A 25770-nucleotide genomic window follows, 5' to 3' on the forward strand; every position below is an offset into this window, starting at 1 on the left:
AATCCATATTATCTTTACTTGCGCAATATAATAGATATGACCCCTATAATGTCAGATGCATCTCTGAATAATAAAGGCTTCCTTGATACTGTACCGAGCGCTACATGATATAGTGCCACACTGGAATTGGTGATGCGGGATTGTTTAAATATCCGATGCGATGCACCTAAAAGAGCTGCTTTTTGTGCGCGTGAGATAACAAATATGTTAAATCCTTTCAATTCATCATTTCATCATTTCAATATTTCATCATCGTATAATCTTGATCACATTGCAAATCAAAGCAAACGCTATGTCGGAATTTGAAAAGATAGAAGGACTCACAGAGGAAGAGCAGCTCGATTTCGAGGCTGAACTCCAAGAAGGCTACGCTGATATCGAGGATAAGTGAGCTTAATGCACGGATCTTAGGTTTTGACTCAAGGAGCTGATAAATCCCTGTAGATACGCTGTAGACACTCAACAAGGTTTCGAAAATGTTCTCGTTGTCGATAATATCCCGGTCATCGATGAGGGCAAGAAGCAAAAATTGGTAGATAGATTAAGGCAACTATTTGCCAAAGCTGGTGCGCCAATTGAGGAGGATGATATTAGCATGCCATGGGATGATAAAGCTGCTACTAACAAGGGGTAAGTTGTTCGCTCATTAACCCAGAATGCAAGATAACTCATATGAACCAATTGATAATCAAAGATTCATCTTCCTCACCTATCCTGATGCTCAACAAGCTGAGAATGCCCTTCGAGCTCTCGATGGTGCTTCATTTGGTAAAAGCACTCTTTACGTTAACCGATTTGGTGATATCGAAAGATACGCCAACCTCCCCGTAGGAGAAGGAGAACTACCAACTGGATGGAGAGAAAAAGCTTTCGTCGAAAAGGTCGGTTTGCCCAGCCATTCTGGTAAGATGCATCAACAAGCACGGAAACTGATAAATCGTTACCCAGGATCACCTTCGAAGCTGGTTAGGAGACAGTGCTGGAAGAGACCAATACCTTACCTTCAGAGATACCGATGTCGCCATCTGGTGGAACGGTAGAAATGGAAATGCTGAACCTGTCAAGGTTGACGGCAAACCCCTCAAAAATAGTGTGAGTAATGGTTACTGTGACAGTAATCACAGCAGCTCATGGTTTTATGACAGAAATGGGGAGAACTCTACCTTCAATGGTCACCTTTGGGTACCTACCTCACCTCACTTCACCGAGTTGGTGTTGCTCTTTGGTCAGGTCCTAAGCTTGACGGGCCAATCGGTGTCAACGTACTTCGATTTACCCATCCTGGTGTGCGACTTATCCAGTACTCTCCCTGCGAGAATTACCTCGTCACTTGGTCTGAAGATCCCCTGGAAAACTTTGAAAACCACCCTAACGCCGCTTTAAGAGAGACTTTCGGCCCAGAGGACGAAGGGAACGTATTTGTAGTCTGGGATATCAAGGCTCAACGAGTCCTTCGAACTTTCCCACCTGAGAAGCCTGTTCAAGGTGAAGATGGTCCCCAACAAATGCCCTGGCCTTTGTTTAAATGGTCTCCTGATGACGCTTACATCGCCAAAGTCAACGTTGGAACCGGTATCTCCGTGTACGAACTCCCAGGTATGGGTCTGTTAGACAAAAAGTCGATTAAGATCGAAGGCGTGCAAAACTTTGAATGGTGTCCTATGAGTGACAAGGACTTCGCTGCTAGAAAAGCTGGAAAAGGCAAAGAATGCTCATTTGTATTCTGGACTCCTGAAGCTCAGAACCAACCTGCTCGAGTCAGCATTATGTCCATCCCTAGCAGAAACATCCTCAGAGCCAAGAACCTTTTCAACGTCACCGACTGTAAATTCTACTGGCAAAACCAAGGTGATTATCTTTGTGTCAAGGTCGATCGACATGCCAGAAAAGCCAAGTCGAAGAAGGCTACTTTCTGCAACCTCGAGCTTTTCCGAGTTAGGGAGAAAGATTACCCTGTGGAAGTCATCGAATTTAAAGGTGAGCTATTACAGGTCTTTGCGCCGAAAGTAGCTGACAGTATGAACTAGACTACGTACCACAATTTGCTTGGGAGCCTCAAGGCAACCGATTTGCAATTGTATCTTCCAACGATCCCAACTACGGTCAAGGTATCCCTGGTGTCGTAGTCAAATACAACATCGACTTCTACCAACTTGATCAGAAGAAGGGTGATTTCATCGCCATCAAGCACTTAGATGGAAAGATCGCCAACACCCTCGTATGGTCTCCTCGGGGTCGACACATCGCTCTTGCCACCATCGGTTCATCCCAAAAGTTCGATGTCGAATTCTGGGATCTTGACTTTGTCGTAGATGAACGACGAGAAACTTCTGAACCAGGAGCCAACGTTACTATGCTTGCCTCTGGTGAACATTACGGTATCACTGATATCGCTTGGGACCCAAGTGGAAGATATCTAGCTACTTCCGCTTCTGCGTGGAGACAAACAGTGAGTAAAGTACCCTTCAACCGACAGAGCAGCTGCTAAGCTGCAATATTTTGTATCATAGCCCGAACCTGGATACTGCATTTGGGATTTCAAAGGACAACAACTCGTTCATCAACCTCAAGACCGATTCAAACAATTCTTATGGAGAAACAGACCTGCAACTTTGTTATCGAAAGATCAAATCAAGAAAGTCCGAAAAGAACTTAAAGAATACTCTAGGACTTTCGACGAAGAAGATGCTGCCGAGGAGAATAGAGGATCAGCTGAGAAATTGGCTCAAAGACAAAGAGATATTTCCGAATGGAATGCTTGGAGATCGAGAAATAACAAGAAATTGTCTGAAAGACGATCTGAATTGGGTAAAGAGAAGAAAGTACCTATTGTCAATCATCAAGATGACGAGAAAGTTGAGGAGATTGTTGAAGAGCTTATTGACGAGACTGAGGAAGTTGTCGTTGGTTAAATCACCTATAATTGATTATGCCATATTTTATGCATTCTTGATCATCGGAACAATCCGTCTTCAATTACTCTTCTTCCTGTTTTCGCATGTGAAGATCATACCACCATGATTGGAATGCATAATTGTATCATATAGTATCAACTTGATCGCAGATGTGAGGAAACGCGAACTGAGTTCTATTGATAGCTAAAATAACACAAATGACAGAGTTTCCTCTTTTTTCCTTTATATGGAGTGAGTCCATTTCCCTTACGATTCAGTTGTTCTTCGCCATCAATATCCATTTGTTCATCTTTAATTTCAATTGAACTTGTAGAAGTAGAAACATTATGCCAAATAGGAGAAACGTCAACATTACAATTTTGACAATTAATTAAACTTGATTGTCGTGGTTGTTGTTGTTGTTGTTGTAGATTTTGTTGAATTTCTTGTAAATGAGGTAAAAAGATTTCTAATCTTTTAGCTTTTCTTAACATTGCAAAAGAATCATAAGGTGATATAGCTTTATAATTTGAAACGTAAATTTGAAAAGCCGTCTAATTTGATTTAATTATACAAGAAAAAAATCAATAATGTTTCTCGTCTAAAATAAAAAAAAAAACAAAAAAAAAGAAACGGAAAAACTTGAAAAAACTCACTTCATTTTGTTCTTGATCAATTTCCCATAAATCATATATTACCCTTTCAGCCAGATCATGAGATTTACACCAAACTCCTAAACCCATTACTCCTTCTGAATCTTTGAATTTAGTTACTGTAGCTGTACCATGACGACCTGGTTTAGCCTGTATTAAAAGTGACATTTAGCTTTTCGTTTCTATTCCCCTACCCAGGAAATATAGAACGGGAAAAATGATTCACTCACCAAACTAAATTCAAATCCCATTTTAAAGCCTGATAACCATGCGCAAGCAGGATGGAAAAGGGCATCACAATCTGTACATCCAATTACAGCTCCATCATTTTGATTACATAGTGAACAAGTCTAAATGATCCATAACATTAGCATTTCGTTTCATATCAATGAAAAGACGACTGACATTTTCCCATTTATCCTTAGAAACTTCCATAACACCTTCAATGGTTTTGAATCTGGCCGGTTCAGCGTACGCAATTTCAGGTATATATGCTGAACAAAGTATATGTGCCCATCTTCTACCTTCCGTAGGTTTCAATGAAGAAAGCAAATCAAAATCGGAATGTTGAGTTGGCTTTTTCTTGACTTTGGTGGTTATTGCTGATAAATCGTTTGGACAAAGGACACATTGTGGTTCCTATTTTTATTACACAATGTCAGTTGACCTGGTTGTTACTGACATCAGGAAAGTTATTGAGACTCACTAGGTGGTTTTCCTCAGTTTGAGCGTTGACACACAAATCACATTCCCACCCCGGGCCCATATCCTGTGATGGGATACCATAACATCCTAAGCGAAGAAGATATTCTGTTAGCAAAGTCAACTTGATAAATGACATCAGTCCATCTCACCAGCGTGCACCGAGTATGTACAGTTCTTACACCTAGCCATCATCGCCTTGGGTTCCATCTTCTTACAATTCGCACATGGTGGTAATTTCGGCGGTGGCGGTGGGACTGGCGTCGATGTACCACTGACGTCCCCCTATCAATTGAATCACATTAGCCAAGCTCCGAGACTCGATTGACCAGCCGAGAACTCACTTTAGCTTTCTTTGTACCAATGTCCTTCTTAGGCTCTTTCTTACTATCTTCTGACTTTACGAAAGAGATGACACCATATTTCCGATAATTCGATCTATTCCAATCAAGCCAAATCAGATCTATAGCATAATAAGGAACCGCTGAATTGACTTACCCGCAATCCTCGCACATAGCTTCTCCTTGTACTGTCCTTGGACATCTCCACCAGACGGTACTTATCCTAGTAGAACATGCGGCACATTTGAGAGTCTCTTTTTCCTTATCCTTCTTCTTAACGAAATCATTACCATATAGGGAAACCTCATCGTCTGAATGATGATCTTGTGCAGCCCTAATCTTACCCAAAGAAGGGGCACCAAGGGTTTTGTTCTGTCTAGCATGTGGTGTAGACACTTTATGATGATGTCGAAGAGCCTCGTTCTCTTTTGATAGTTGTCGGTTTTTCCATATATACGAGAATTTAAGTACTTCAGCAGGAGTTCGATTTAGGATTTTAGCCGTCTCGTGCGTTTCCAATCCCCCATTACGTTCTAATTCTGCTTCGAATATAGCCGTCTCTTTATCGGTGAACTGTTTGAATTCATTAGCTTAACGATTTTAAGGAAGAGTAGCTAATTCAAACAAACTTGTATTGGTTTGAAATCTGCCAATTTGGTCCGCCGCATGAACTGAATGGCTTTCTCTCTGCCCATGAGGGTATACGAATCGATTGCCAGGTTAAGCCTTTCAACATCATGGGAAGGTACAGGTAACTTCATCAATCGTACTTCTTCCATGTATGAAGCCACTATGTGGATCACTCAGTTACCAGTTTTGCGCTTCAAGAAAGACATATCACTTACGATCATCGCTTGGCCTGGACCTAATATTTATGGTAGATTCGTATTTCCTTTCTCCAGGGTCATATCCTCTTTCAATCAATCCATGTCTTGATGGACCAGCTTCAACTTCTACCACTCCTGGAATGTGAGGTCTTTCTTGATCTTCCCATGTCGGCACGTTGGCTTGATATTTCGTTCCTACTCTCGTTGCGGCTCTTGGAAATATAGCGTCTTCGGGGTCTGCATGATTGACAATCATTAGTCATGGATTCATCTACATCACGAAGACTCTCTTCTGTGCTCACCTAGCGCATCTTCTGGAGTAGTATATAGCCTGACAGTACTCATCAATAACCTTGTCCATCTCATATGCTTGCGCTACTCACCCGAAATACCTCCATGGCCAACCTCTGAAGGTGACATCAGGTCTAGCATCCGTGGCAGTGATTTTCTCTTTCGCTTTTTGCTTATTCTTCCCAGCTGTGGTAGCTGCTCCATTAGTGGTGAACCTGAATTTCTCAGATTCTACCTCTTGATGACGTTGGAAAGAACAAGGTATGCAGAACCAAGAGTATCCTTTTGCTGGTTTACCCACAAGAGGTGGTGTCAGGCAAGACATGTGATAATGCTTTTTGCACGCTCTAGAATTTGTGCAATAGCATTAGCGCAAGTGAAATGTCATACGATGAGGGATATCTGACTTACTCGCACTTGACTGACTCTTGATATGATGCCCATTTATTGCATACACAACAACTTCGAAAGGCTTCAGTTAAATCCGATACCATTTCTCGTTCCGTCACGAGGTATTCATATCGCGACATTAAAGCATCCTTGACATCTAAAGGGACTATATTCACACCCATCAAGTAATAAGCAACGCTCGCTGATCTCATTGCATTTAGCTAAGCATTGAATAATCTGACTTACTGTTATTCACTCCTTCAGTTCTGATAACTTCGAAATCCCTCTTAATATACGGATCATAAAATTTGACAAAATAAAAATGATCAGGTAATTTTTTCCATTTTAAAAGATCATCTATCCTTTCTTTATGTCTAACATAACATTTTCCTCTAACATTGGATAAAGGTTGTATATCCGTATGTATTGCTGCGAATAATAATCGAAAATCGTTTATTGGTCGTAGTGATACCTAAATGATTTTAGGTTAGACTTTGCAGGATTCCATCTCATTTAGAACTATTATGTATTGTAACATGAAATGTATATCTTCGATAACAATATTCTCATATTGTATGAACGGAAGGTGAATAATAGCAGGATGAGAGATGAAGAAATAACCTACATCAGGGGGTCTATAATACAGACTCAATCGAACCATAATTTCGGATCCAGAATTTTGTACTCTGGATCCCTTTTTAGGTGAAGTATGAGGTGGTAAAAATTCAATTATTCTCGCAATATTATAAGGAGTACCTATAACGATCAAGTGTAAAATATCAGTATCTCTATAATAGATGTTTCGGTTTTTTGAAGGGTTATTGAATATGCCTTATATATTTTCAATAATAGAGAGGAAATAGTAGAAATGCGGGACGTACCATCTCTTTCGAACCAAGGTAACGATACATATACGTGATCTATATTAATATTAAATATCATAAAGTCAAAATCATTGAGATTGAATCTAATTGTCAAGTTGGGAAATTTAAAAAGGACATACCATTTTGAGATACTATTTCACCATTTGCAAGTTTCGCAGAATTCACTTTATAACCTTGTAAAACCATATTGAGATAATCACCTTATAAAAGATATGGTTTTGAACAAATATTTGTTAATTGATTATGATCTTGTTTTCTCCAAATAACATCTGATTTCCGATATATTTTATGATCTATTGAAGCTTTATCGAAAATTGAAAGAAAATAATCATTTGATTATTCGATTTTCCTTCAAATATCATTCATTAATCTTAAAAAAGCCCCGACAAAATCAATCGCAAGTCCGTAAATCTAATGTCTAGAGATCTATGTAATATTGATATTCCAGATCTGTTCTGGATATAGTAGTTTGTTCTAGATTGAGATAAGATTTGGATAATTTGATATTTGATCTCAATAATAGTGTAAATAAATATGTAGTAGGAACAATAGAAGAAGAATGGAAGATACCAAAATGAAATTCGTTCGTTACGAATGCTACGCTTCGACGTGGTGCTTTTTAACCTAAATTTCAATTTTCCTTTTCTTTCATCCCACTTTGCACTTCAGTAGAACTATACACTTTGTCCTTGAAATACTATGTGTCGATAGCTCCGATCTCTTAGATACATGATCAACCTTTTCAAGCATGCATACATACCTCATTCGCGTGGAAAGTCACAGGATTGTCCGTTGTGATGTTACATCATGAGCGGAATCTACAATCGCGGATTATCCCGCATCAAATAGTACCTATTCTTGACCACTCATTGCTCAATTTAGGTTATGCATATGACAATATATATACAATCCGAACAAGTCAAATCAACACCTTCTTCCTTACCTCTTTGGGAAACTAAAATCTAAACTGGAAAGCTATTTATTGTTTCACCCTCGAACCGATAGCTACCAACTTGGTAATCATATATTCCTCAGTACCTTGGTGTCCACCTTCTTTACCATAACCAGATTCTTTGATACCACCGAATGGGATAACAGCTTGACTAATCAAACCAGTATTGGCACCTACCATACCAGTTTCTAAAGCTTCAGAAACTCTGAATACTCTATCAACATCTTCAGAGAAGAAATATCCTGCTAATCCAACTTCAGAATTGTTTGCCTTTTCAATTACTTCCTCTTCTGTCTTAAATCTGAACAAAGCTGCTACAGGTCCAAAAGTCTCTTCGGATGCGATAAGCTATATTGGCAAAGACGTATGTTAGTTAATGAGTCGAGATAAATCAGAGTTGAAGCGGAGCCCGAACTCACACAGTTGTCTGGTACATCTGCCAAAACAGTAGGGATATATTCAGTTCCTTTACCCCTCTTTCCACCGACTAAGATCTTAGCTCCTTTCGAAACAGCATCTTGTACGTGCTACATTCAAATACAGATCAGCAATGAGCCTGTTTAACACTTCGAGGTTTCCCGTATCGAATTACGATACAAGGACTCACTTCTTCAACCTTATCAGCTTGTCTAGCATGGATCAAGGGACCATGTGTTACACCCTCATCGAATCCAGAACCAACTTTAAATTGTCCAACTCTCTCCGCAAGAGCTTTAGAAAATTTATGATAAATTCCATCTTGTACATAAATTCTATTGGCACAAACACAAGTTTGACCTGATCCTCTAAATTTACTTGCAATTGTACCTGCTACTGCTGTAGGAAGATCTGCATCATCAAAAACGATTAATGGAGCATTTCCACCTAATTCTAAAGACATCTTTTTCAATGTTGATGTACATTGTTCCGCAAGTAATTTACCGACTCTTGTTGAACCGGTGAATGAAACTTTGTGAACCAAGGGATTTGTGCATAATTCTTTACCTACTTCTTGAAGGTTTTTGTCGGTTGTAATTACGTTGATCACTCCATCTGGAACTCCTGCCCGTCTGGCAAGCTAGTCAATACGCGTACTATCAGCTTTAGCCGTGGGATGTGAGGAAGGGGATTGGATAAGCTACTCACCTCAACAATAGCAAGTGTAGTGAAAGGGGTTTCACTTGGAACTTTAACTACACTGGTACAACCAACAGCTAAAGCAGGACCAAGTTTTCTAGCAATCATAGCTGCAGGGAAGTTCCAAGGTACGAGTAAAGCTACAACGCCGATAGGTTGCTTGATAGTGATGTTTCTTGTACCTGGTACAGAGCAAGGGATGGTTTCTCCATTTGTTCTAAGAGCTTCGGCAGCGAACCAAGAAAAGAAGGAGGCGGCATAATTGGCTTCTCCTAAAGCATCATTCCATGATTTACCATTCTCCCAAACGATCAATCTAGTGATATCATTGATGTTTGCCATGAATAATCTGTGTAATTCAGCGAGGTAAGTTTGTCGTTGAGCAGGAGATGTAGTCTTGTATGTTGAGAATGCTTTGTATGCTGCATCAATAGCTTGTTTGGTATCGGCGACTGTTTGATCTGGGCATGTACCGATTACTTTGCCTGATGCTGGGTCTGCGAAGATGAACCCATGCACATTAGTCATTAAGTCGGTGACATTCGCTCACCCTGCTGTAACAGATTGTGAAGAGTGAGGCATGATAAGGACGACTACGCACCATTGACTTCGAATGTGTTTCCAGACTCAGTATCTACCCATTTGCCACCAATGAGACCTTTTTGGATGAGTAAAGAGGGATCATCGAGACCGAGCTATATCAACTAACAAATAAGCTAATACGCCTTGGGGCACTGAACATCTATATATAGACCTTTGAATGATAAAACCCACGGGATTCTCGCTGGTTACTTTTGGCCAGTTTGACATATTTCTAATACTTGATACTTGCTTAGTCAAATTTAGGGAAGAAGTGATGGATAGTCTGGAAGAAGTGATGAGTGTTCTAGTAGCAGTCAAAGAGATAGTGGGTTTTATAAATCGATTCGAACTAGTTGATAATCTATTCAATGATAAGATCTTAGAAGGCATGATAATCCTTTTTCGAGTGTGAAAGCAGAAGAGTCAATGACAAATCCTTTGTTATGGACTTTTCGTGGGGGCTCGAATATTGAGGACAAGGAGGGACTAAGCTAAATGAGTAGACGAGAATAGGCAGAATACGGGAATGATTTAATCTTGTAAGAATGTCGTTTAAACGCCTTTCCTTTCAATTTCCTCGTTTAAGCGACGGTTCATTGATATAAGCGCATTAAACGAGGATCATATCGTATCAAGTGGAGACTCCAGGTTTACGACTATTGATCGGACAACGCCGCTAAGTTCTTGATATCACGGTCACACGTTTAAGGAAATTAATCCCGATAAAGTCTTGATGAAGGGTTAGTTACCATCAATAATTAGATCATAGGAGATGACCGTCGGGGTATTATTACGAATGAATGCGCTATCTCCTCTTGAAGCAGTACACTGTCTAAGGAGCATAAGGTCAATCGGCCTTTTGTGTAGATAGATTCAGTTCAGTTCTTTTGCGAGGGAATCTTGGCTTGAAAGTAAATTTGGAAATTTAAGAAGACGAGATGTCCTCAACACCTTTTAGGCGATCCGAAGAAATCTCCGAAACCAATCCTCTTCTTACCAATTCAATCGAAGATGCAAATGCTGAAGAAGAAGGATTAGATCGACCATTAGTTGAAAGACGATTATCACCAGCATGGCAATTTTGGAATCATCCTCCATTTCAGAAACGTGTAAGATTTGATGATGTAACGGATACAAGGAGGTATTCTCAACATACAGAAGATGATGAATCAATATTACCAATATCGAATGAAAATGAGAATCATAAAATACATAAACATCATCATAGACCTTTATATCAAAAATATGGTCAATGGGTTATGTATATGATCTTAATACTTTTGGGTATGATTATAGGTACAATATTTTCAAGAGAATTTTGGAAGAGGAATAATGAATTAGGTGATGGACCAATGGTTCCTCCAGTATGGACTTTACCACCAGTAAGCTTACATCCGGTTTCCAAAAGTAACCAATACTGTTCGATCGTGCAGTGCAAAAGGATCCGAGCTGATGAGAATTTGTAAATCAGCCAACTGGTTTACCACGTAATGAAGCTTATCTTATTCAAGCTCAAAATGGAGCCGTGGCATCAGAAGATAAAACATGTTCTGACCTGGGTTTATCAATTCTAAAAGATAAAAATGGATCAGCAGTAGATTCAGCTATAACGACAACACTTTGTATTGGTTTACTTAATGGATTTTCAAGTGGAATTGGAGGTGGTGGATTTATGGTTATTAGAATACCTCAAATTTATAATTCATCTTTTGAATTAGTTGATGAATTGATAAGTGAAGGAGAAGAAAAAGTGATTGCTATAGATTTTAGAGAAACTAGTCCTGATAAAAGTGAAAAAGAAATGTATGGAGAGAAAAAAGCTGGAAGAGTCGCTGCTCAAGTTGGAGGCTTGGCTGTTGGTGTTCCAGGTGAATTGAGGGGTTTGGAATTGGGTAAGTGTAATCAAGTTCTTCTCCTGTTATTGGCATACAGCACGATGGGATATTCAAGAGAGGTCGGTGAGGTATCGTGGAGTATAAGCTGATGTCATATTCTGGTATAGCTCATCAGATGTACGGTAAATTACCTTGGGAAGAGGTTGTTATGCCCGTAGCTGAATTGGCTAGAGGGTGGAGAGTTAGCAGGGAATTGGCAAGGAGATTAAGGGTCAGTCAATCACATATCTATATCAGCGAATATAAACTCAATACTAATCTGACTTGTTATTCAGCTCTTTGGGTAAGTGACCTGATATGAATTGGGCTTGCGTTGAGAATCGTTGGTTAAAAATGCTTTCACAGTCAATTTATGTTATCTTCACCAGCGTGGTCGGCAGTTTATGCACCACGTGGTACATTACTAGTAGAAGGAGAATACGTTCAGAGGATCAATTATGGAAAGACCCTCGAGGTGATTGCTCGAGAAGGTGCTCAAGCGTTCTATGAAGGTGAGATTGCAGCGAGTAGTATCGAAACCATCGGGTCTGCTGGTGGAGTTATGGATCTCGATGACGTGAGTACTATATTCCACGCTTGTATCCGGCCCAATGAGTTTCGTCAAAGTCATACAATAACGTCAAAGGACACGCGCTCATCGTGTCGAACATCTCTAGCTGAAAGGCTACAAAGCTCGGGCGTACACCGCCATTCATTCGAGGTTTATGGGCAAGGAAGTATATACAACTGATGTACCATCATCGTAAGCTTGGTTGATCAGAACCCGTTCAGCCCATATGCTAATATCGCTTTCAACCTGCAGGGGAGGTATCTTACTTGCTTTCCTCAGGCTGATTGAACCCTACAACATTCCTTTTACTGGTGGTCTGAAGAGCCCATTGAACGTCCACCGTCTCTTAGAAGGGATGAAATTCGCTTTTGGAGCTCGTAGTGAAATTACAGATCCTGCGCCGCAATTTGGAGGGAATCTGACCAGGTTTGAGGAATTTTATAAAGGCGACTGGGCAGATGAGAAGAGAAAGATGTTAGACGATGTGAGCTCAACTTTCAGTCACTTGCCAATGATACTTTCTCAATTGGCGCTGATATCTGCTGGTGCGCTGTCTGCATCCAGAATCGAACTCACCCAATTGAATATTATGGATTGCAACATGACACTCCCATAGATCACGGTACGACTCATCTGAGCGTCCTCGATCAATGGGGTGGTGGAGCAAGTGTTACTTCGACTGTGAGTCATGTCCGACCTCTGTATTACTTGTACTTCGCAGTATGGTCAGACTTACGTGGCTACACATTATAGGTGAATTTGATATGGGGAAGTCATGTTATGGATCCTAAGACAGGTATAATATTCAATGATGAGCAAGGTGAATTTGATATCACGTTTTTTCTCCTTCGCGATGCGGACGTCGAGCTGATTATCGGTGACATCGCGCGGTGTAGACGATTTCTCTGTACCTGGAGCAGCAGATGCATTTGGATTATGGCCTAGTCCATGGAATTATCCTCAACCAGGAAAGAGGTGAGTTTATATATTCTCCAAAAAACTGTAATATTGAGTTGACCATTGTTCGTTCTTCACAGACCTCTATCTTCAACATCAGCGGCAATCTTATTGACACCCGCAACCAAGCAATCACCTTCAAGTATATACGCTGTGATAGGTGGTTCAGGAGGATCAAGAATCTTCCCTTCGATTCTACAAGTGTTACTTAATTTATTCTCAGGAATGGACATATCACAATCTATAGAAGCTTGTAGAGTTCATAATCAGATTGTACCTCCTCTTACAACTATTGAAGTTGGACCTGAAGGTTCACCTGAGGAAATCATCAAAGATTTAAAAGAAAGAGGTCAAGAGGTAGGGGAATTTGATGTGAATATCGGTATAAGTGAAGGTGAGTCTACGTGTTTACTACTTTAGCAAGCATGGTGAATTGCTTTTCAAGAACTGATCACTGATCGTCAACTATTTCGCCTTTTATTCGCAGTCCAAGCGATCGTTATTGAGAATGGGACTATCTGGGCTGCTAGTGATTCAAGGAAGAACGGTGTTGCCGCTGGTTATTGAGTCATTCTATCAAAGATATCTTTCCGCCTCTTTCTATAGAATATATAGACGAGTTTACACAAAGCCCGGAAGGGAGAGTTGCTTCATGTATAGTTGATCCTCGAGTAGTTTAGTTGTTCAGGAACGTGTCATGTTTTGACTTTTACCCTGAATGCTAATCGTTAGGCTGTTTCAGATTGCTTCCTCCTTATTGTCTTTTGTTCTCTCTCCATCTGAGATTTGATCAAGTACTCCCATTCATCCTCAAGGTAAACATGCCCGATTCCACTTGAACATCGCTGGACGAGGGAGCTCGAAGCTTAGTTGGATGGACGCATAACACTGCCGCTTTCTCGTTACCATTCGTCGATCCGATAAATTGGACGAAAGGCCAATTCCACTTTAGAGTGGGCAAGCAAGATGACCTCTCTATCTTCTACGCTCCGCCCTCAACCGATCACACATTCGCCTACCTCCAGCATCTCGTCTCAGAATACAACCCCTACATCTCCTCATTTTGCTCAACATGCAAGTGCCGCTACCTCTCGTCATCCTTACGCATCTGCGCACCATCTTGAACCCCGCCCTCGCCATCAATCTTCATCCAACTCTATTTCTACCACAGCAACTTCTTCATCTTCCGTAAACATCATCCATCATCCTAGACCACCTACTCCTCCTTTGCTTCATGCACCACCTTCAACTTCGTATATGACATATTTACGAGGATGGGGTCAAGCAGAACTTACGGCTTTCCTTAATCTATATCGATGTGGTCAATATGCTGCGGCTTTTCAAAGGCACGATATAGATGGAAAAGTCCTGTTAGATTTGGACATGGCTGCATTGAAGGAGATTGGAATTGCTAAAGTAGGAGAAAGGGTAAAATTATTGGGTGGAATTAAAGATCTTAGAAAACGAGCTGCAGGAAGTAGAGATTCATTAAGGTCAAGTGTAAGATCCGGAAGTGTTGGAAGTGTAGCTACTCCACCTAGCGAAACAACTGAACACATGATTTCACCTTCACTCCCTGATACAATTCGCTCACAATCTCGGCTCGTTCATCCTTCTTCCTCCAGCTCATTATCTACATCAAGTAGTAGAAGACTCAATACATCTCGTCCACCTCCTCTTGATTTACAGCAATATAAATCTTCTAGGCCACTTCCTCAGGCATACCAAAATAACCTACCTTCAGCTACATCTTATCGCTCAACTACAACAACGCCACGTCCGATCCCTCCGTTACAACAGTCTCTCCCCTCTCGACCCGTTTTACTTGCACAATCTAGCTCAAATACGACTGTAACTCCTTCGAACACCAATTCAAGTTCTGTTCCAGCTCCTAGTAATCCCAAACAATTAAGCTTACGTCCACCTCCATCTCGAGACCCATCTCGTCGATCACCAAGTCCTATCAATGTTGATTCTTCGAATTTCGCTTCTCGTCCATTACCTCCTGACCCCAGCGCTTCTTATCAATCTTCCGCAGCTGAATACGCTTCGGCATTCACTCAGCAACATCAACATAAACAAGGTGAGAATGGTAAGCAAACACCTACTTGGGCTTCCTCGAGCGATCATCAATATGGTTTACCTAAAGGGCCAGCACCAGGTTCTGGCTCAAAGGTAACGGCGACTCGAATTAATGAGTCAACTCAGCATCGAAAAACCCCAAGTGTATCTCAAACAGGAGGAACAACACCGAAACAAAGCAGTCCAATCAAAGGTAAATTCGGAAACATCATGGGTAATTTGGGTGGTAGATCTACACCTCAACATCCTTTCGCAGCGAACAGAAGTAGAGAAGAATTAGTACTAGAAAGGCAAAATTCTGACATCCTAAGTGCAAGTACTGGTAATTTAGCTGCGAAGCGAAGTGTTACCCCTACCCCGGGGTATGTAGTTGGACGGACCGTATCCTCGGAAAGAGTCAGGCAGAAGACGGGCAATGAGAGTTTAGCTAGTACGAATACTCTTTCATCTAATAATAGTAGGATCGCCCCTTCCCTGGATGATCTGAGGCGACAATTGGTCAAATTCGTCAATTCGGAAGATGGCACGATGAGAACAGTAAATGTGATGCATGTCACGAGCGGAGTCGAAGTGCTTGAAAGGGCCTTGAAAAAGTTTGGGAAGTGGGGCACGGGAACTCATGTCAATACAGATACGGAAAGTGATGAGGATGGAGAGAGACTAGAAGTAGATGGATGGGGTGTATATGCGGAAAGTGATCCAGATAATGATTGTAAGCTCGCCCAATTCGAATCGACGAGTGATCTAGCTCACTGACAGGATTCCAGCCAAACCTCTTTCCGAAGCTGCATTACTTGGGATATGCCTTTCTCATCGTGACGGTAGTGCCATGCGGGAGAAAGGATTAACGCTTCGACGAACGAGAAAATTACAAAACCGAAAAAATATGAATAATTATCTTGGAGAAGCTCCACCTCAACCCATGTCTCCTACTTCTCCTACACCTTTCTCTGGACCCAGATATGGCGAACATTCCAACTTGCTCACACCTATCAAATCTGCCGCTTCCAAAAAGATGAATCGAGCCAGTACTGTCAGTGTGATGTCTGGATTAGGTGTTCCTATGCCTGAAGTCCCTCCTTCACCCAGTACAACTCGAAGTCCTTCCTCTGCCAGCTTCCTTAGTAATAAAAAGAAATCTGTGTACAATTTCTTTGGACATCGACCACCTTCTGAACTCATTTCCAATCACTTGGCTGAATATTTCCCTTCTGCAAAAAAGAAGGACGTTGAAAAAGCCCGTCACAGTATGTTACGTATGAGTAGTGGACCTGGCGCTCTTAAAAGAGGTAGTCTAGCTCCGTCAGAATCTACCGGTCGATTGAGTTTCGATTCTACCTTTGCACCTTCCATCAAGCGATCAAGCGTTCGAATAGCAGATCCTATGGCAGAAGTTAAAGCTTCTCCACCTCGAAGATCAACTCGACCTGGAAGTAGAGGTACCATGATTTCTTCGCCTCCACCAGCAGGTACGATTCCGGAAGAAGAATTCGAGATTTTAGGCGATGAACATCCTCCAAGATTGAGTGTATCAAATGATGATGGGAGATTATCAAGACCTACAATCGATGGCGAATCAGATGTTGAATCTTTAGGATCATCAGCAAGTCAAGGTCCACCGCTTTTACCTCCCTTCCAGCATTCAGGTGAATCTTTAACCGAGTCTTTGGGTGATTATTCACCAACCCAAAAAGGTAACAATAACAATAGACCTAAATCTATAGCATTGAAAAGAAGGGGCTCTGAAGAATCCACAAGATCAAGATTTTCAATGTTATCTCAATTAAGAAAAAACAGAGATAAATCAGATACAGCATCTATGTTAACCATTGATGAAATCACAGCAGGAGTTGAAAATAGAAGAGCAAGTACAATTACTTTTAATGATTCTGATGAAGAAGATGAAGAAGTGATTATACCTGCTCCACCATTAATTATGCCTACTTTACCACAAGATCAAAATGAAGAGGGTAATTCAGATGGGGATAATGAGAGTGAAACCACTGAGACTGAAGAAGAATCTACAGAGGAGGAGGAAGATGAAGAGGAGGAAGAAACCGAAACTGAGACTGAAAGTGAAGATGATGATGATGATGACGATGAAGATAACGAACATGGAAAAGCATTCACTTCGACCGGATGTGAGTTACATTTTCGTTTCCGTCGAATGGCCTTGCCTTTTAGGTTGATCTGCTGATTTGTGTATAATGGTCTCAGCCAAACGAATCATAAAATGGATAAAAGGTGCTTTGATAGGAGCGGGTTCCTTTGGATCCGTTTTTTTAGGTATGGATGCTCATTCAGGTTTACTGATGGCTGTCAAACAAGTGGAATTACCAACTGGATCAGCACGGAATGAAGAGAGAAAACAATCTATGGTCAGTGCGCTTGAAAGGGAAATTGAACTTTTGAAAGAATTACAACATGAGAATATCGTGCAATACCTTGGTGAGTCCGTTTGAACAGTTCTGCGAGCGTAGCGTGTCAAAATGTTTACTCACCCAAAACGTGACTTTTTCATTTTCTCAATAGACTCCTCCGCAGATGGAAATCATCTTAATATTTTCTTAGAATACGTACCTGGTGGATCAGTAGCAGCTTTATTAAGCAATTATGGAGCTTTTGAAGAAGCCTTGGTCAAAAATTTCGTTCGACAAATTTTAACTGGTTTAAATTATTTACATGAAAGAGAAATCATTCATCGTGATATAAAAGGCGCAAATATTTTAGTAGACAATAAAGGTGGTATCAAAATCAGTGATTTTGGAATTAGTAAAAAAGTCGAGAGTAGTAAGTAAATATCCATTAATTGTTGGACTGGGATCTCTAATTTATGTGAACACTTCTGGAATAGATCTTATGACTGGACCTAAAACCAATAGACCTTCTTTACAAGGATCAGTATTTTGGATGGCACCTGAAATTGTTAAGCAAACTTCATACACTTCAAAAGCGGATATATGGAGTGTAGGTTGTTTAATTGTTGAAATGCTTATTGGATCACATCCTTATCCAAATTTAACTCAAATGCAAGCGATTTTCAGAGTGAGTGGTTTTATGAGTTTATTTATTGGCGGTCCATCATCTAATGATCAAAATCAAATATTTGGGATAGATCGGATCACAAACTCCTGTACCTGAAATACCACCTGATATTTCAAATGAAGCAGCTGATTTTTTGAAACAAACTTTTGAAATTGATCATAATTCTAGACCAACTGCTTTTCAACTTTTACAACATCCTTTTATAGCTTTACCTACTTCATCATCAAATAAAAATTCTTCACGTAATAATAATATAATTTCAATGGCAGATGCTCATAAAAGAATGAGTATGGCAATGGCAAATGCAGGACAAGGTTTAGGTGGTTTAATGAGTAAATCTTAAAAGTTCATAATGTAGAGACTTGATAGTATATAATATATTATAAAAGTGTAAATTCGAATAATGAATGGAAATTATTTGTAAAACGAATTGTATCCGTATTACCGTTAATGAAATATTCTACGTATGAAAGAGTTTCTACACAATGCGCTAATGCACGAAAGTGTGTTTGATTTTGTTCGCATCGAAGATCATGGAATGGTGCATATGCATTATTTGTATAAGGTGTGATAGAGTACAAAAGAACACTTAAAATCTTAATCAATACAAATATAGAGTAATACCAAATGTAAGAATATGAAATGAGGGGTATAAAATGCTATGGTATATATAAAATGAATTGGTATTTTTCAAGTCTTTTTTTCAGCTTTTAAGAGGAAAAGCAATCATTCTTTTAAGAAAAGAAATAAGCAGATTCTCTAACTCTATCAACATTAAAAATACCTCTAGGTGGACAAGGAGGTAAAACATCTTCAAATTTAACCCAATTTGTTTTTCCAATTTTTTCAGTATTTAATTTTTTAATTTTACCTTCTTTTCCTTGTTGTTGTTCTTCTGTAACATCATTATTTAATAAATTTAATTTATCAACATTAATTCCCATTGAATTAACAGCTTTAATTTCAATTTCTTCCGTTAAAGAATTATTTTCATTTGAAATTAAATCAGCTTCAATTTCTTTTGTTTTTTCATCAAATTCATCTTCAATAATTCCTTCTGATTCTACATCATCTGAAAATGTATTTGTATCTTCTCCTGATAATTCACCTAAAACAGCTGACATTTGTTTTTGACGTGTTAAAGCTTGTTCTTTTCTTTTTGCAGCTGTTGTTGATATGTTTTTGGCGCTATTTACAGGTATTCTATGATCACCGTATCGTTCAATGAACTGTAAAATTGCGGTAACATCATTAACACCTATTCAGTAGTCACTGAGATTGAAAATCTCTACTTACCTCTTGCCTCAATTCACCAACCAAATCTTGTGAGTGAAGATGGATGAATGTATCCCTGATCATGTCGGACATAGGTTCGACTGTCGAAGCGTGAGTCCAATATGAGTCATGAACACTTGCAAAGGCAATGTCATTTTGCTAATAATCGATATAAAAGTCAGCAGGTCTATTGCTTGAATCACTCGGAAATGGACTCACTCGACACTTCAAGGCAGTCAACAGCATGTGAGTAGCGTCCAAAGAATGAATGAAATTAGGTGGGAAAGCTGTAGCCTGTTTTTGAGGTGATACTTCTGAAGGAGCATTAGGATCAGAAATGTATACAGTTTGAAGAGCAGTCATGATTTGTTTCTTTTGAGCTTTTCGATAGGGTTGAACCACAGGGAGACCTAACGGTGTGGTCCAAACTACAGAAGTCATGAATTCTTTTGTAGCTCTAGATTTCACTTTTCCATTTCGCAAAGTCGTAGTGAGATTGCTTGCAGCTTCTTGTACTCTATCGGGAGGAACGGATCGTGAAATCAATTTAGCTGATTGTGTAAGCCAATCCATGATGGCTTTAGCACCTGAGAATAAATCACCAATACAGTTGAGAACCTGAAATGCGATATTAGTCGCTGAACTCTAAAGTAGACTGAGGTATCGCACTCACTGTTTTCGCAATGTACCCAGAGACCAGGAAAATGTGCTCTTGTGAGAAATCACCTCGAGCATGGAGTTGCTTCGCGATTTGCTCTCTAGCTCCAACGAATGTCACACCTACAATTCGGTTCCATCAGCTTTGAATGGCAATGTTAATGATGTACGATTGCGACTTACCATACACAGTAGTCATGACGGTCTGCTTGACAACCTTTCTGCCCAAGGGCTTCTTGATCAAAAGCGCTACTTCAAGACCCTTCCTCTGATCTTCTTCGATAACCTTGTTAACGATATCCACTACACCGGTATAAATATCGGCGGGCTTGTCACCGTTCTCGAGATTCACGGCTTTTGCTCCTCGAACATCTCCGCCTAATGCAGCATAATGTTGCATTCCATTACAGGTACCATCTTGATGAATGGGTAGAGAAGATTCGTATTGTGTAGGGTCAGGTGAACGTAATGCTGAAGCGATCTCGAAACAGGTAGCAAGACATTGCCATGGATCTTCAGCTTTTAACCACCATCGATTACCCTACACACTCTCGTCAGCTGTGCTGACCGTTTCTTTACGTTATTTGGCAATAGCACTCACGTCAAGAGGATGATCAGCCGAATCAAATATTTCAGCTTCTTTTTCTTGAGCGAATCTCCTTCTCTCTTCGAAACTAGCTTTATCGAAACCGTAAACATTCGCTAAATGGATGTATAACCATTTTAGACCGGCTTCTCCTAGAGGTTTCTTTGATCCGAAAGTCAAAAGACCCCTACAGAGATCATCTCCGACAGGACTCAAATGCGGTGGGATAGGATAAGCTCGTCCTCGGAAATCCATATTATGCGGTAAATAGAAAGTATCGTTGAGATAAGACCGAGCAATTTCGATGTTATAATTGAATTTGCACCTTTCCGCGTGATCTTTTCTCTGCTGACCCATAGCCGACTTCATCTTTTCCACATATAACGATCTTTTGAGCGGATCTTGATCCCTTGAATCTGGTTTTTCAGGTATATCATATACTGATTTCTCCTCTGATGCCGGTATATCCGCTATGGCATCACCATTGTTCCAAGCAGACAAAACCACATCGAAAACTTTTCGGTTGATTGCCCAAGGTGTGGATGAAAGTACATCTAAGCCATGGAAAACAGGTTCAAGATGACCTTCTTTTGATGCTTGCTTGAGATAAGATCGTTGTTCGGCGGATTCCTTGAATCGCATTATTGGGACTGGAAGAACAGTCAGCTGCCCGCCAGATGTTCGTTCTAGCAATCAATAAACTCACCGTTGTGTAACAAATAACCTCCGTCTTTGTGCGATGTCCATGGCTTTGGCTCGACAAGCATTGGAAGATGTTTAGGATGAATGACCACTCCGACATCATCTCTCGCTAAACGAGCTGCGACTACAGGATTGAGCTTGATAACCCCGAGCTTTTTACCTCGAATGTATTCGTAAGCATGAGTGAAAGCAGCTTGTTCTTCGGTACTACGGGGATATTCGATTAGCTTCAGGCAACATCAATTTGCAGAAAGACGTACATTTCCTCTCCCGTGGTGGGATTCTTCGCCGTCCTTTGCACTTTAGCAACCTTCAATAAAGCGTCAACGAGCTCTGATCCCACACCAAGCTGAGCCATTTGAGACCAAGCAGGAGTCCAGACCTGCTGCAGATCTTCATGGTTCGTTGAGGAGGATTCGATATTTCCTCCAGTCTTAATCTTTTCACCTATTTGCCTCCAAACTGATCCTACTAATTGTCTACTGGGCTTTTGAGTTTGAGGATCTATCGTTTTCAACCAGTGATGAGAATCTATACCAGCGACGTTCTTAATTGTTTCAGCTCTGAACTCAGTTTCCACAGCCTTCCCAACCGCCAACATTCCTCTTAGGGCCTTCATCCCATCCGCTATACCTCCGGAGCCGCTCATTCGCATGAGCTCTAAAATTGTAATCAAAGCAAGCTTGTCAACCGGAAGCAATTGAAGGTACATCAACAGAACTTCCTTCTTCATCTTGTTATGAGCAGAATATCTAGTAGGTGAGACATTTATCTTATTTTCAGGTATCAAAGCTTGTTCCGCTTGCATGATCGATATACGTTGTTCTAATTCCGTTGTCAACAATCCTAACCAATTATGCATCCATCCTTGAAGTCGACTCCGTTGTAAAGTTGGGTTGTCGTGAGCGTTTTGTAGCCTTTTCGCCGATTCTTCCAATTCCGCACGTGCAGCTTGTAAAGAGGCTTCTTCTAGCTTGTGTTGCCTATTAAGCGGTAATGAAGATGTTGAGATGGGAAGTAAAGTAGAACGAAGGTTGTTGATGGCGAACCTAGCTTCTGGTGATGAGGTCGATTGATCGGCCTGTTTGCTTTTTCCAGCGGTCTGAGAAGGCAATTTTAGCTATAATCATACTTGACTTAAAAATAATCTGCACTCACCTCCAACACTGGCTTGACCTCCTCGATATATTCCCGAGCAATTTCTTCTCTCCTAGCCTTCTCGAATCCTTGAAATTCTCGCACCGAATCTTCCAGATCTGTCAAGGCATGCTGTTTCGCCGTCTCGATGAGTGCTTCGCATGCAAGTGGTACAGCCGAAGGTTCTAGCCCTTCCAGTAGAGTAGATACGGGCAACGATGAGGAGGAATCTGTCAAATAGGGTACGAGAGGGTCGAGAGAAGATTGGGAACTACAACTCAAATGTATAAGCTAGTACGTCGACGTTCATGGACTGGTAATAGCTCACCTTATCAAACCGTTAAACCATCCTTGATACACCTTCATGCCACCATGTTCCAGACCTATTGGCTGTTTAGCTCCGAAATCACCATGAGCACCTTGCCATTGCATGACTAATCTTTCTGCTCTTTTCCTCCAATTTTCCCATGCTGTTCCTTCGGATTCTTTACCCAATGAAGCTACACCTTCGATGACTCTAGCCCAAACTTCAGCTTCAGGTGTAGGTCTTAATCTATTTGCGGAATCTTCCAGTAATTGCTTGAAAATTTGATATGCTCTTGGGATATGTTCTGGTCTTCGTAGACAAATGGAAATCATTGATATGGAATCTATGACTCCTGTAGGAGGATATAAAGTGGATTGTGGAGAATTTGCGTCAGGCGTTACATCTGTCGGTAAAGGTGATGGTAAATGAAGTAAAGGATGTGTTCGGCCTGGATAAGGAGAAGTTTCTATACGTATCCTAGGTTCGAGTGGTTGTGGTGAAGAATGTTGAGGTGGATGATGATAATATGAGGGAGTATGATCGGTTTCTGCCAGTTGTGCTGCCGGGGGTGACAGGCGAGGTATAGAAGGGTTGGTGAAAGATCGTGAAGCTATACATCGTTGACATATAACGTTCCGCGATGAAGATTGTGCGAAACGAGCTTTTGATATAGCTCTCATGGGGATCATGATGACAAATTTGAACCTCTATATTATGTTTTGGCTGCGTCGAAAAAGATCAGACTCGTTGGTGGCAAGGTATCTAGAATTCGAGCGATCAGGTCGTGCGATCGACGACCAAGTGTGACTATTCTTTAGCTAATAGTTCTGCCGGACTGGATTCTCGCTGGGCGAGACTGTTGAATCACTTTTGACTTCCTGCCAAATGTTGAGGTGCTACTTATGTATAATGTAGAGGCTATAAGTCGTTTCAATCGTGCAAATAAATGGAAAAACAAGCGATGAAGTAATTTTACTTTAGTACGGCCAGAAAAATAGCTCAAAGCCGAAAAGATCGTTCAAGTCACGTGACATCATCTTTACAAGGGCCAATATGGAGGATATGAAAAAACTAAATGTCTTTTGTATTACTATTTTACCCTATTTGCATGAGAAGTACTCCTCCCGACACTCCTGTAATCAACAAGCCTATACTACTTATCAAAGTGCCATCTCGAAGTGAGATCCCGCCTGAGGTCGGATCATTTTCCGTGGCAATCTTAGTGGCTACTCCACCAGCATTTTCAGCTTCGGCGACCTGAGTTGCCACCCTCTCATTGTCATCACTTTCCGTCTTGAAGGGATTGGTATTTTTTCCTCCAATTTGCGAAGATGATGAGGTGATAGCTGCAGCTACATTCCCGTACATGTCTGTCGTTGACGCTGCCTCATCCGTGGTGATCACAGCAGTAGATATGGTTGTACATCCTTGAGTGTAACCTAGCGGTACCGATATCAGTCGTCGTATTGTGAACTCGCTTTTCCTTAACTCACCAGCATAAGCGCTCATTTGGTCATCACTATCTGCAGAAATTACACAGCTGGAACAAGCCTTCGCACTGCTCAGCCCATCAGACGTGCAAATGCAAGTGTCATCTGTACAAGACTGGTAAATGCAATTATGATCAGCTCAAAAGGAATTCGATCACTTTTAGGATTACTCACTTGTGCCAATTGCATCCATACATCACAGTCACTTTGGCATGTCGAGTCTACTGAACCCTGAAAGAACGTGTGTGCTGAATCTAATGCGGTCGTATTGAATGATTCGCTGGTACCATCTTGCTGAGAGGTTCCCGTAGAATCGGCCGAAGGTACAGTACCGCTGATCGATGCAAAAGAAGTAGGACCGTTATAAGTGATGATTGAAGTAGGTTGACCACTCGAATCGGTAGTAGTAAGGGTGATTGGATTTCTACCATTATCACTCGGCATTGAAGTGGTCTGCCCATATGTTGATGTCATCGTCTGTCCATCTGGTCCAATCTGGACCGCCTCTTGGCTCATATAGCCTCCTCCTTCTTTTTCGCCAGTTGATCCTAGACCGTTAGAAGATAGAGTCGCTGAAGCAGCTTGACTAGCCAGTATGTCCGTGAGAACATCCGAAGTGACGGTTGCATCATCGCATTGAGCAGTAATAGTTTGACTAGGTTGAACTAATCCTCGATTTGCACAAGCTGCTAAATACAAATTGTATTGATAAATGGCATCTTGAGTAGCTAAACATTGAGCGCAAAATTGGGCAGGTAAAGATAATTCACAGACGCAATTATCGTTTTGACAGCTTCCCAAAGATCCGATAAAAGTACCGCATGCTCCGCCCGAAGTTGTGCACCTGCTACTGGAGGTAGAGGTGGATTGACTATTGATAGACTGAGCTAAATTACTAAGTGATGAAGCGAATGGAATTATCGAAGTCTCCTGACATTCGTCATGTTCATCTTCGACAGTAGATGTCTGGCTATTTGTATCTACTGACTCGCTGTCCGCTGAGGTAGGCCTTGTAGTGGGCTGCAAGATACTTGTGATGATTCTAGAGCTATCGCTACTTGATGTGGGGTTGACGGACACGAGAGTTGTTTGTTGATAGGTGGAGGATGCTACATCGGTTGTGGATTCGATTTTACTGTTTGTTTTTGGACTACAGCTCGACGACAGATTCTGTTTGCACGTGCAGGATCTGGTGGTGGCGTGTGGTTGGAAAGTCGAGGTTTCGGGTGTTGAACGTCTTTGATGCATGGCGATAGCCGATGAGAATTGATTCGCCGAGATGGAAGGTAAGAAAATAACCATGTATAGCAGCAATCTGGGAAAGATCGCCATTGTAGAGAGTCAACTTGGAGATTAATCGCTGCTTAGCTTGAATGGACCAGAATAAACCGATGAGGAGATCCCGTTCGCTATTGAGTATGACTATCCTGGTTGTGAACTTTGAATCGTTGAGGT

The 25770-nt window shown here is 40.9% G+C and overlaps 7 protein-coding genes across 7 annotated transcripts; 3 read left to right on the plus strand and 4 right to left on the minus strand.

Moving 5' to 3' along the window:
• Positions 1-292: 292 nt before the first annotated feature.
• I206_101588 (eukaryotic translation initiation factor 3 subunit B) lies at positions 293-2912 on the plus strand (the record flags this gene model as incomplete). The annotated part of the gene is made up of 7 exons (XM_019158147.1): positions 293-387; positions 445-630; positions 695-881; positions 949-1092; positions 1146-1977; positions 2028-2449; positions 2511-2912. The coding sequence occupies 7 exons, from the start codon at positions 293-295 to the stop codon at positions 2910-2912; spliced, it is 2268 nt and encodes a 755-aa protein (XP_019008760.1).
• A 176-nt stretch (positions 2913-3088) lies between these two features.
• Positions 3089-7168, minus strand: I206_101589 (uncharacterized protein; the record flags this gene model as incomplete). Its single annotated transcript, XM_070202420.1, has 17 exons — positions 3089-3448; positions 3551-3697; positions 3778-3897; positions 3953-4186; positions 4254-4339; positions 4402-4534; positions 4594-4687; positions 4748-5163; positions 5220-5380; positions 5436-5654; positions 5720-5748; positions 5801-6055; positions 6120-6264; positions 6345-6570; positions 6724-6854; positions 6980-7018; positions 7102-7168. The coding sequence occupies 17 exons, from the start codon at positions 7166-7168 to the stop codon at positions 3089-3091; spliced, it is 2862 nt and encodes a 953-aa protein (XP_070058521.1).
• A 793-nt stretch (positions 7169-7961) lies between these two features.
• Positions 7962-10022, minus strand: I206_101590 (uncharacterized protein; the record flags this gene model as incomplete). The annotated part of the gene is made up of 6 exons (XM_019158145.1): positions 7962-8282; positions 8354-8461; positions 8542-8991; positions 9060-9547; positions 9652-9745; positions 9825-10022. The coding sequence occupies 6 exons, from the start codon at positions 10020-10022 to the stop codon at positions 7962-7964; spliced, it is 1659 nt and encodes a 552-aa protein (XP_019008758.1).
• A 548-nt stretch (positions 10023-10570) lies between these two features.
• On the plus strand, positions 10571-13601 carry I206_101591 (gamma-glutamyltransferase; the record flags this gene model as incomplete). The annotated part of the gene is made up of 12 exons (XM_019158144.1): positions 10571-11014; positions 11104-11524; positions 11635-11738; positions 11803-11810; positions 11873-12083; positions 12184-12269; positions 12330-12561; positions 12642-12758; positions 12831-12897; positions 12974-13052; positions 13115-13428; positions 13522-13601. 12 exons carry the CDS (start codon positions 10571-10573, stop codon positions 13599-13601), a joined length of 2163 nt encoding a protein of 720 aa, XP_019008757.1.
• A 399-nt stretch (positions 13602-14000) lies between these two features.
• On the plus strand, positions 14001-18504 carry I206_101592 (uncharacterized protein; the record flags this gene model as incomplete). Its single annotated transcript, XM_019158143.1, has 6 exons — positions 14001-15828; positions 15884-17257; positions 17334-17564; positions 17649-17906; positions 17971-18161; positions 18232-18504. The coding sequence occupies 6 exons, from the start codon at positions 14001-14003 to the stop codon at positions 18502-18504; spliced, it is 4155 nt and encodes a 1384-aa protein (XP_019008756.1).
• Positions 18505-18895: 391 nt separating this feature from the next.
• Positions 18896-23514, minus strand: I206_101593 (uncharacterized protein; the record flags this gene model as incomplete). Its single annotated transcript, XM_019158142.1, has 10 exons — positions 18896-19390; positions 19458-19595; positions 19656-20054; positions 20110-20216; positions 20277-20634; positions 20695-21329; positions 21386-21588; positions 21642-22483; positions 22540-22789; positions 22847-23514. 10 exons carry the CDS (start codon positions 23512-23514, stop codon positions 18896-18898), a joined length of 4095 nt encoding a protein of 1364 aa, XP_019008755.1.
• A 406-nt stretch (positions 23515-23920) lies between these two features.
• I206_101594 (uncharacterized protein) lies at positions 23921-25617 on the minus strand (the record flags this gene model as incomplete). Its single annotated transcript, XM_019158141.1, has 3 exons — positions 23921-24264; positions 24319-24430; positions 24490-25617. 3 exons carry the CDS (start codon positions 25615-25617, stop codon positions 23921-23923), a joined length of 1584 nt encoding a protein of 527 aa, XP_019008754.1.
• Positions 25618-25770: the final 153 nt, after the last annotated feature.

This window comes from Kwoniella pini, chromosome 2 (assembly GCF_000512605.2).
Source record: "Kwoniella pini CBS 10737 chromosome 2, complete sequence".
Lineage (NCBI taxonomy): Eukaryota > Fungi > Basidiomycota > Tremellomycetes > Tremellales > Cryptococcaceae > Kwoniella > Kwoniella pini.